The sequence below is a fragment of the Nerophis ophidion genome, linkage group LG01, assembly GCF_033978795.1.
Source record: "Nerophis ophidion isolate RoL-2023_Sa linkage group LG01, RoL_Noph_v1.0, whole genome shotgun sequence".
Classification (NCBI taxonomy): domain Eukaryota; kingdom Metazoa; phylum Chordata; class Actinopteri; order Syngnathiformes; family Syngnathidae; genus Nerophis; species Nerophis ophidion.
The window spans coordinates 52,774,279-52,786,778 of NC_084611.1; the positions used below are offsets into that span (position 1 = coordinate 52,774,279).

Sequence of the window (12,500 nt, forward strand, 5' to 3'; positions counted from 1 at the left end):
TAGTCAGCCACCGATTGTGCAAGTTCTCCCACTTAAAATGATGACAGAGGTCTGTAATTTTCATCATAGATACACTTCAACTGTGAGAGACAGAATGTGAAAAAAACAAACAGTAATTCACATTGTAAGAATTTTAAAGAATTTATTTGTATTTTATTGTGGTTAATAAGTATTTGGTCAACCATTCAAAGATATCACTGATGGAAGGAGGTTTTGGCTCAAAATCTCACGATACATGGCCCTATTCATTCTTTCCTTAACACGGATCAATCGTCCTGTCCCCTTAGCAGAAAAACAGCCCCAAAGAATGATGTTTCCACCCCCCTGCTTCACAGTAGGTGTGGTGTTCTTGGGATGCAACTCAGTATTCTTCTTCCTCCAAACACGACGAGTTGAGTTTATACCAAAATGGATACATGGATGATACAGCAGAGGATTGGGAGAATGTCACGTGGTCAGATGAAACCAAAATAGTACTTTTTGGTATAAACTCAGCCCAGCCCAATTTTTTTATTGTGATTTTAAATAATTTACCTGAATGTGCATGAACTATTTTTGTTCAAAATAGTGTGTCAAAGTCATGATTTGTTTGTTTCATGCTTGGAATTATGAAAAAACAGTGTTATACTGGTGAGTATTGATGAGACAGCTTTGCAACAGTTGATATTCTAGTTTCAAGCATGTTTTACTCAAAATAGGTCATCAAATCTCAGCAACGAGCTGTAATATCTTACTGAGATCATTTAGGACCAAAACATTTAAAACAAATAAAACACTAACATAAAATCTGCTTAGCGAGAATAATTATCTTATCAGACAGAAAATTACAAATATCACCCTGATTTGAGATATTTAATCTTACTTAGATTTCAGTTTTTGCATTGAGTTTACATTTAATGTGGCGTACTACAATTGTAAATATCCAGCAGGTGTATAAACGCATTGTTGTTTAAACCTGTCCTTTTTTTCCCAGATTCAGATGTACCAGCTTTCACGTCTGCTCCACGACTACCACCGGGATCTCTACAGCCACCTGGAGCAGCAGGAAATCGGGCCCAGCCTGTACGCCACCCCGTGGTTCCTGACTGCCTTCGCCTCGCACTTCCCTCTGGGCTTTGTGGCGAGAGTCTTCGGTAAGATGGCCAGGACGCTTGACGACGCACATATCAATCAATAAAACTTTACTTAAAAAGCGCTTTTTATACATAAAATAAATGCAACGCAAAGTTAAAAACAAGACCCCGGTGACCCATATCCCCCATTATCACATACGTGCGACAGATACCAAACACATACACACACATGCAACTATATAGACAGACGATTGCATGGCTGAGTACAGAGGAGCCAGGTAAGTGATCACTATCACCGGAGCCATCTGCACCAGGAGGTCATCAGACCATGGCCACCAGGACACTCGCACGAAAGCGCCCCCACAAGCGTGGCCAATAACCCCTGAGGCGGATGGCTCATCTGAGGAACGTTGGAAAATAAAAACATTACATTTTGTAAAATAGTAAGAACCTTGAGTAGAGATAAAGAATAAAATACAAGTGAGACATATGAAGATTAGTAGAAAAAAATAAAATGAATATACAATAAATGAACAGAACTAAATAAAATCTTGCATAACTAATAGAGATGTCCGATAATGGCTTTTTTGCCAATATTCCGATATTGTCCAACTCTTAATTACCGATTCCGATATCAACCGATACAGATATATACAGTTATGGAATTAACACATTATTATGCTTAATTTTGTCGTGATGCCCCGTTGGAGGCATTAAACAATGTAACAAGGTTTTCCAAAATAAATCAACTCAAGTTATGGAAAAAAAAATGCCAACATGGCACTGCCATATTGTCACGATCGGGGGTGGTGAAGCTTGCTGCGAGGTTTGTTCTCCCGTAATGTAGAACGGACGACTCCAGACAAAAACGTGAAGGAAAGATATGATTCATTAATCATAAATCATACCCTGTACCAAAAAGACTGATACAAACAAAACAAAAGCGTGCTGATCGCACGGGAAGCTAAGGCAACAACTTAGCACAGGAATACAATAACCTAACAGTTGCATACCACAAACAATGAAGCCACACAGACTGTGGCGAGCAACGTGAATAATTAGCTCTCTTATTAGTGCTCAACAGCAGGTGAACGTGCAGAGCACTAATCAGAGGGAGGTGAAACCAATTAGAACCCATGGTAACCAAAACAAACACCCAAAGTGCACAAAACAGGAAATAAGAGTCCAAAACTAACAGAACATAACTAAAAAAACCTGATCCGGACCACGGATCATGACACATGTATTATTGAAGTCACAAAGTGCTTTTTTTTTTTTTTTAACATGCCTCAAATCAGCAGCTTGGAATTTGGGACATGCTCTCCTTAAGAGAGCATGAGGAGGTTGAGGTGGGCGGGGTTGAGAAGAGTTAGTGCTGCAAGGCGTTCTGGATATTTGTTCTGTTGTGTTTATGTTGTGTTAAGGTGTGGATGTTCTCCCGAAATGTGTTTGTCGTTCTTGTCGGATGTGGGTTCACAGTGTGGGGCATATTTGTAACAGTGTTAAAGTTGTTTATACGGCCACCCTCAGTGTGACCTGTATGGCTGTTGACCAAGTATGCCTAGCATTCACTTATGTGTGTGAAAAGTCGTAGATATAATGTGATGGGGCCGGCACGCAAATGCAGTGCCTTTAAGGCACGCCCTCAATGTTGTTGTCTGGGTGGAAATCGGGAAAATGGTTGCCCCAGGAGATTTTCGGGAGGGTCGGCAAGTATGACTGGGAAACGCAACTGCTCTGTACTTCTCCCTACGTCCGTGTACCACTCCGTAAAGCGGCGGTTTAAAAAGTAATACATTTTACTTTTTGATACCGATACCGATAATTTCCGATATTACAATTTAAAGCATTTATCGACCGATAATATCGCCAGTTCGATATTATAGGACATCTCTAATAACTGATATGATCCATCCATCCATTTCCTACCGCTTATTCCCTTCGGGGTCGCTGGAGTTTATCTCAGCTATAATCAAGCGGAAGGCGGGGTATGCCCTAGACAAGTCGCCACCTCATCGCAGGGCTAACTATATGATAAAAAGTAAAATACAAATGACTACAGTAAAATAATATCAGGTAAAAGCCATATCAAAAATGTGGGTCTTAAGCCTGCTCTTCAAAACATGAACGTTCTCCACAGCCCTGAGGCTGTTTCATAGACGGGGGCCGTAATGGTGGAAAGACGCCAACCCGTGACTTTGTGTCCTCACTTTTGGAATAATTAGGAGATGAGTGCCGGAGGATTTCAGGGCTCGCGAAGGCTCATCGGGTTAAAGCAAATCTGAAAGATAAGAAGGCCCATTACTAGGGGTGTAACGGTACGTGTATTGGTATTGAACCGTTTCGGTACAGGGGTTTCGGTTCGGAGGTGTACCGAACGAGTTTCCACACGGACATTACACACCGAGGCATAACACACGGCATCCTAGCAGCGACCGGGCTACGATAGACTGACCATACCTCCTCTTTTCACCGGACATGTCCTCTTTTGCGGGGCTGTCCAGGTGGAGTTTCTTAAATGCCTCAAATGTTCGGCATTTTAAGTTAGGGTTGCGTGTATTAACAATGTACATTCAGGATTAAGAAGGGGTTAAAAACAAAACAAATTGTGCACATAGCAGCATCCGTGAGGGAGGGGCAGAGACAGAGAGCGAGAGAGTTATGATAAACACGCATGCGTCGCCAGGCTCTGCATTTTACCCATAGATTTATCAGATCAAATTTTTTATTATCTAAAGCAGGGGTGTCAAAAGTGTGCCCTGGAAGCCATTTGCGGCCCACAGCTAATGTTTTAAAGGCCCACGGCACATTTTAAAAAATAATATTAAAATAAACAAAAACATAACAAAAGTAACATAAAAAAGCTTATAGGCTAAATGTAATTTAGAAAACGTTGCAACGCTAACTAATAAAACAAAGCTGTTTTTTTTTTCTTTCAAACTGACATTGCTCAAAACATAATATTGTATCAAAATCAATGTTATTTTAATTATTGACCTATCCAAGGTTCCCATTACTTGACATTATATATTCTACTAGGAATAATATTTTTGGTGGAAGATTTTGCAAATTTGGTAAATAAATAACCAGAAAATTTGCATTTTGTTGTTTTCTTACTGTACCGAAAATGAACCGAACCGTGACCTCTAAACCGAGGTACGTACCGAACCGAAATTTTTGTGTACCGTTACACCCCTACCCAATGCCGTAAGAAGAACCTTAAAATTGATACTGAAACACACGGGGAGCATGCATTAGCGCAGTCCTGGGCAAAGTAAGGCCCGTTGAACTTTTCAATCCGGCCTGCCAGACATTCCAAAATATTTTTTTTCGATTTTTAAGATGGAAAGTGTAGCTGCCGACATTATGATGTGCAGTCATGTTTTCTAATGACCGTAAGTCTTCAACTATACAAAGTATTTCAATGGTTGGAATTTGCGCTTATGGATGATATACCAGTTACAATGGTAATCTAATTAATTGCTATGGTCATCTAATTAATTTTTATGGTAATCTACGTCACAGCAGCTCAGATAAAGCACCAAGCAGTGTGGCCGGGAAGCATTTTCACAGAAGCGGAAGGAGATTTTCACAACAAAGTTCTAAAGCTTAGTGATATATACAATAGAATATAATACAATAGAGAGTACTTTATTGATCCCTGGGGGAAATTCAGCAAATATCAGATGTATCAGATTTTAGGTGGGTTTATTTTGTCCCCCTTGCGTTCATGTTTCACGATTTGTTGCATTTTAGTTGCGTTTCACTTCATTGTAATATATGTCGATGGAATGGGGGTGTGACATTCATGTGTTGTCAATATTCAGTGTTTTATCCTTCATAGAAAAATAAAAAATTCCATTATGTTTAACATTTTTAGCATTCAATCAGACATTATTGTGAGGTTTTGTATTAGTGTTCCTAAAAATCAGATATACCGGCCCCCAGACACATTTTTTTCTCTAAATTTGGCCCCCGAGTCAAAAGAATTGCCCAGGTCTGCATTAGCGTCTCTGTGTTGCCTTGAGAGAGAATTGGGCGAGCTGTGGTTGTATTCTTAAGATTCTAAGATGGTCATAGATCAATTACCACCCGGTGTTTTCCTCAGATGCGATCTTTTCGTTCTCGCAAATGTCATTGTCACACCCGTACTCCCGTCAATCACCTGTACTTTCCCATCTCAGCTTTGTCTCACGCCTGATTTGTGTCCTACACGGTGCTCAGTTACTGAACCAGACTGGCTGTCTCCGAGGGCTCATTGAAACGTGACAACTGTGTTTGTGCGTGCACGTTCACACATTATTATATATTGGGCTTCATGCCTCCACTCCCATTTCTTGAAACACTTCTCATGTGACGCTCGGCCTCAACACACCCTTATGCCTTCAAAGCATGCATTCATACACCTCCCCTGGCTCCAGTGCATCCTACGCTGCTTTAGTCGGTTCTGACTGACGTCAGCGTCTATTGTAAAACTAACCACCCCTACATGTAGGATCATTCAAAAGCATTAAAGGTATGGATTTTGTGGAAATTAAGGCGTTAAATGGCATTAAAAAAACATCAAATTAGATGTCCGAAAGCGTTAAAAAAATGTGATGCAGTGAAATCACACATGCAATTAGCCAATTCGCTTTGTGCAGAAATTCACAAAGCAAGGTTTGTTTACAGCGGACGACTACTACGTTTTCAGCACCTGCGGTGAGCGAACTCGTCGGAAAGAGGGCGCCATAGCACAAACTAGGGCTGGGCGATATATCGATATACTGGATATGTTGCAGGTTTGTCTCTGTGCGATATATAAAAATGACTGTATCTTGATATTGGAGTATACGTCCTCACGCAGTTGCTTTTAGTTGCGGGCATTACACTACAGGCTCTTCCCACTCTTTCTTGTCTCTCCTTCTCACAGACAGCAAGCGCGTCTTCTTACATACGTCACATACGTATATGCCCTCGCGGAGTATAGAGGTAGCAGCCTGAGTAACGTCAGCTTTGATGCTAGCGGAGCCGTGTGAGTGGTAATACGATAGAAAGAAGGTGCGAATCTGGTACCAAATGAAAGAATAATTAATTCCCAAGAAAACCAGCAGGGGGTCCATCAACCGGTGGTGGTTTGGCTTCGAGTGGGAATATGTCGAACAGACAACCGTAATTTGTCAAGTGTGGGGCAAAAGCGTTGCTACAAAAAGTAGCATTAGTTTAACATGTAGCATCATTTGAAAAGTCACCCGCTAGAGAATGAAGAGTGACTACTCCGTATCTTAAAATCTCCATTCGGTGCCACACCATCAAAATGCCGAGGCAAACATTTCCAAATCAACACCGTATGAAAAAATAGTCAACAACAAAAAGGAGATAATGTCCGCAGGAACCTACCACATAGTGAAGGACATACACTATTTGATTTCCTATTGTGCAGCTCATTTTTATTTGACACTTATTAAAATATCTTGTGTGACATCATGCACAAAAGTGCACTTTATTTGTTTTCAACTATTGTCGTGGCGTTCTGTACAAAAAGTGCACTTTAATTTAGTGTTGTTTTGATATGTCATCTTTGTGACATCATGCACAAAAGTGCACTCATAGCTTGTTTTAAAATGTCTGACAATCTTGCACTTTCTGTTTTGGAAATTACATGAATGTTTGTGCCACTGCTTAATAACTTTAATAAATACACTTTTGGTAAATTGACTTAGTTGTGATTTCCCTCTCTGCATGAAAGTTTAAAATGAGCATATATTAATGCAGTATGAAGAAGAATATTTTAATGCAGACACGTAAAATCATACTGCTGTGATTATATGCATCAAGTGTTCATTCAAGGCTAAGGCAAAAAATTGCGATATATATCGTGTATCGTGATATGGCCTAAAAATATTGAGATATTAAAAAAAGGCCATATCGCCCAGTCCTAGCACAAACAATAACACACCTTCCCGTTTATGTTAGGTTCTGCGCATGTAAAAGTAAAACATTCCGATTTAAAGTGTAATAAATGAAAATGCATGCCAGACCTTGTTTCTTCAGGGTCCGTGCACACAGTAGCATTAGAATCAAAATCAAAATACATTCTGCTCATGTACAAATGCTGGCAGTTGTGTCTATACAGACAGTTTTGACTATCTAATAACTATTTGCAGTAGGACACGGGCATTACATCTGTTTAAGTTGCATTAAACAGCCATTACATTAGATTTCCTGCAAAAACCCTGCTAATATGTGTCTCTTGTTTCCTGTTGTCAGATATGTTGTTCCTGCAGGGGGCGGAGGTCCTATTCAAAGTGGCCCTGAGTCTCCTGGGGAGCCACAAGCCTCTGATCCTGCAGCATGACAGCTTGGAGTCCATTGTGGACTTCATCAAGACCACGCTTCCCAACCTGGGCCTGGTGCAGATGGAGAAAACTATTATCCAGGTGAAAGAATAGGATGGGCCAGACTTTGATGTATCCCTAATGGGGAAACGATGTGGTTGCAGTGCAGTAACAAGAGTACAATGTAATGACAAACTAAACATGAGTAATAAATAATAAATTTTGCGCACTAGCTATGGCACCGTTTATATTTTTAAACCAGTGTTTAAGAGCAGTGGTCCCAAACCACCGGGCTCGATTGGTACCGAGCCGCAGAATATTTTTTTATAATTTTATTTTTTTTTTAAATAATTTTATTTATTTTTATTTAATTATTATTTTTTTTTTTTTTGTTAAATCAGCATAAAAAACACAAGATACACTTACAATTAGTGCACAACCCAAAAAACCTCCCTTTTTCATGAAAAAAAGAAAAAAAAAAAGAATCCCCCCTGCCGGGCCGCAGGACAAATGATCAAGCGTTGACCGGTCCGCAGCTACAAAAAGGTTGGGGACCACTGCTCTAGAGCAGGCCTGGGCAATTATTTTGACTCGGGGGGGGGGGGGGGGGGACACATTTAGAGAAGAAAATGTGTCTGGGGGGCCGGTATATCTATTTTTAGGAACACTAATACTAAACCTCACAATAATGTCTGATTGAATGCTAAAAGCGTTATGACAGACCTCCTTAAAAAATTGAATGGAATTTTATTTTTATTTTTATACTGAATGAGACTCTCATAATGTACATGAAAATAAAGGATGTGGGACTAACAATATTACCGTATTTTTCGGATTAAGGGGTAGAAAATGGATGGATGGATAAATCGCAATTTTTTTTTTTATAGTTTGGCTGGGGGTGCAGCATATACTCCGGAGCGACTTATGTGTGAAATTATTAACACAATACCGTAAAATATTAAATAATATTATTTATCTTATTTCGCGGAAGAGACAAAGCAAATGTTAGCAATCGTCACACACATGTCAACCAATAAGAATTCGGCAAGGGAGGATCATGGCCGAAGTGCATTGTGGGTCATGGGATGCTAACTGCGAAATGCTATATGCTACTGCCGTAGCTATTAAAATGGATCATTTCAGCGTTGGCGGTAACTTATTAAAAACTGAGAAGGGCTGAACAAAAATGGCACCAAAAAGGAAATCATGTACTGCAGATTACAAGCTGGACGTAGTGAAATATGCAGCAGAAAACGACAAGAAGAAGCGGCGCATACTTTTGGAGTTGGCAGAGTTGTTTAGAAGCAACATCGAGGAAGAAGATTTCATGGGATTTATCGATTAGGAGTGACAGATTGTTTAGTAAACATATAGCATGTTCTATATGTTATAGTTATTTGAATGACTTACCATAATATGTTATGTTAACATACCAGGCACCTTCTCAGTTGGTTATTTATGCGTCATAACATACACTTATTCAGACGGTTGTTCACTATTCTTTATTTATTTTAAATTGCCTTTCAATTGTCTATTCTTGGTGTTGGGTTTTATCAAATAAATTTCCACCAAAAATGCGACTTATACTCCAGTGCGACGTATATATATGTTTTTTTCCTTCTTTATAAAGCATTTTCGGCCGGTGCGATTTATACTCCGGAGCGATTTATAATCCGATAAAACACTGAATATTGACAAATTATATGAACGTCACACACCTTCTTTATCAACATATTTCACAATCAACAAAAAATTAATGAGACTCTCAGAATGTACATGAAAATAAAGAATGTGGGACTAACAATATTAAGTATGGCCGATAAAACACTGAATATTGACAACATATGAACGTCACACCCAGTCTTTATCGACATATTTCACAATCAACCAAAATGTAACAAACACAGCAAAATATAAACGCGAAGGAAAAAAAAAACAAAACACCTGCAATCTGATATATCACTAAGCTTAAGAAATTTGGTGTAAAAATCTCCATCCGCGCATTTCAGGCTGACACTCGTAAAAACGCTCCCCACCCACACTGTTTGGTGCCTTGTCTGAGCTGCTGTGACTTACATTACCACAGTAACTAATTAGATGACCATAGTAACTAATTAGATGACAATAGTAACTAGTATATCATGCAAAAGCGCAGATTCCAACCACTGAAACACTTTGTATAGTTACGGCCATTAGAAAACATGACTGCACATCATAATGGCAGCTACAGTTTCCATCTTAAATATGTAAAAAAATATTTGGGAAAGTCCGGCGGGCCTGATTGAAAAGCTCAACGGGCCGCATTTGGCCCCCCCGGGACTTAATTTGCCCAGGTCTGCTCTCGAGGGTCGCCAAAAATATCTGTTTCTCAGCTGTGGTACTCTGATGTAATACACTTTTCCACCACTTGTGGCAGTAATGACCATCTCAAAACAAACAGAAGAAGTTTGGAGCTAAAGTCAGAGAGAAATGTAATAAGCGCAAAAATTATGACTAAAGTGGTGAAGCTGTATTTGTATTTGAACTTTAATTTTATTGACAGTTTAGCTAAACATTTATTGTTATTTATCATTCATTGACTTTATTTTAGCACTACATAGTTGTATGTGCATGTATTTATTTTTATCAGTTATGAATCCTTTATTTTTGTAATCAGCCTGACCTAAGTCTAAGGTTTATGTGTTAAGTAAATAATAATCCTTGTAATTAGCATGTTTATTATCATTTGAAAAGTTTGTTTACATGTTAAACTGTAAATTGGTTGTAAATAAATAACGTATTTTCTCGGTACAATAGATCGTTATAAGCCGCACCCACTGAATTTTAGACAAAAAACATTTTTCTTAATATATTATGCTTATATTTCTATACATTAGCCGCACCAGACTATAAGCCACAGATATATACATTGGGAAATTAGTTATTTACACAAAAAGATTCTGTAAATGTTTACTTACATACCTTATATGTTTCCAAACGGTGTTTGTAACACGGCAGTAAAACGGCTCATCAAACAAAACAAAAGTCATCATCAACAATACAAAAAGAATGCCATTGTAAATTAATAATACTAACACAGACACTTCTAAACGTGTTAACATATTAGCTAATGCTATTACATTACGGCTGCACGTTCACATACGCATGAAAACACTCCTACAGACATCACACATGGGGCGGTTTAGTAAGTAAGAATTGTTTGTTATATTGTAAAACGTACTCCTGTTGCTTGGTGTGATGAATTAAGAATCCATACAAGTAGGAACACTATGTACGGCGAGAAAACGGAACTGAACTCAGCACTGCCGGTAAATGGAAGGACCCTGCAGCACCTGCAGTGAGCAAACTTTTTCAAAAGATGGCGCCATAGCACAAAGCAATCAAACAAACCCTTTTTTTTAAAAAAATATTGTGACCGCCAGCGAAGAAAAATCAATGAATTATCCGCTCCTTCTTATGAGCTGTTGGGTTTAATGCGTAGGAAAAAAGTAGCGGTTTATAGTTCAGAATTTGCGATATTGAATACGATTCAAATCAAGATTACTAATTCAGTGTTAATGATTTAATATTCCACAATATCTGCAGTGGAAAGGTTGGGCCCCGAGGTCAAGAAGGTAAAGAACCCCTGAATCAAACAATATGCATCAAGTACAAACCCCGTTTCCATATCATTTCCATATGAGTTGGGAAATTGTGTTAGATGTAAATATAAACGGAGTACAATGATTTGCAAATCATTTTCAACCCATATTCAGTTGATTATGCTACAAAGACAACATATTTGATGTTCAAACTGATAACCTTTTTTTTTTTTTTTTTGCAAATAATCATTAACTTTTGAATTTGATGCCATCAACACGTGACAAAGAAGTCGGGAAATGTGGCAATAAATACTGATAAAGTTCAGGAATGCTCATCAAACACTTATTTGGAACATCCCACAGGTGTGCAGGCTAATTGGGAACATGTGGGTGCCATGATTGGGTATAAAAACAGCTTCCCAAAAAATGCTCAGGTTTTTCATAAGAAAGGATGGGGCGAGGTACACCCCTTTGTCCACAACTGCGTGAGCAAATAGTCAAACAGTTTAAGAACAACGTTTCTCAAAGTGCAATTGCAAAAAATTTAGGGATTTTAACATCTACGGTCCATAATATCATCAAAAGGTTCAGAGAATCTGGAGAAATCACTCCACATTAGCGGCATGGCCGGAAACCAACATTGAATGACCGTGACCTTCGATCCCTCAGACAGCACTGTATCAAAAACTGACATCAATCTCTAAAGGATATCCCTACATGGGCTCAGGAACACTTCAGAAAACCACTGTCACTAAATACAGTTCGTCGCTACAGTTGTAAGTGCAAGTTAAAGCTCTACTATGCAAAGCGAAAGCCATTTATCAACAACATCCGGAAACGCTGCCAGCTTCTCTAGGCCCGAGATCATCTAAGATGGACTGATGCAAAGTGGAAAAGTGTTCTGTGGTCTGACGAGTCCACATTTCAATCTGTTTTTGGAAATATTCGACATCGTGTCATCCACACCAAAGGGTAAGCGAACCACCTAGACTGTTATCGACGCAAAGTTCAAAAGCCAGCATCTGTGATGGTATCGGGGTGCATTAATGCCCAAGGTATGGGTAACTTACATATCTGTGAAGGCACCATTAATGCTGAAAGGTACATACAGGTTTTGGAACAACATATGCTGCAATCTAAACACTGTCTTTTTCATGGACACCCCTGCTTATTTCAGCAAGACAATGCCAAGCCACATTCAGCACCTGTTACAACAGTGTGGCTTTGTAAAAAAGAGTGCGGGTACTCTGTTGGTCCGCCTGCAGTCCAGACCCATCTCCCATCGAAAATGTGTGGCGCATTATGAAGCGAAAAATCTTGACTGAAGCTCAACATAAAACAAGAATGGGAAAGAATTCCACTTTCAAAGCTTCAACAATTAGTTTTCTCAGTTCCCAAATGTTTGAGTGTTGTTAAAAGAAAAAGTGATGTAACACAGTGGTTTCCCAACTACTTTGGCATGTGTTGCAGCCATGAAATTCTAAGTTAATTATTATTAGCAAAAAAAAAAAACGTTTATGAGTTTGAAC

General features: G+C 39.0%; 1 protein-coding gene across 4 annotated transcripts in view; it reads left to right on the plus strand.

Moving 5' to 3' along the window:
* Positions 1-12,500, plus strand: part of tbc1d1 (TBC1 (tre-2/USP6, BUB2, cdc16) domain family, member 1) — a 168,077-nt gene that overhangs the window by 149,623 nt on the left and 5,954 nt on the right. For all 4 annotated transcript variants that reach the window (XM_061906987.1, XM_061906996.1, XM_061907005.1 and 1 more), the window contains 2 exons: positions 974-1,133; positions 7,323-7,492. In XM_061906987.1, the coding sequence (XP_061762971.1) occupies positions 974-1,133; positions 7,323-7,492 (330 nt within the window). The remainder of the gene's footprint in view (positions 1-973; positions 1,134-7,322; positions 7,493-12,500) is intronic.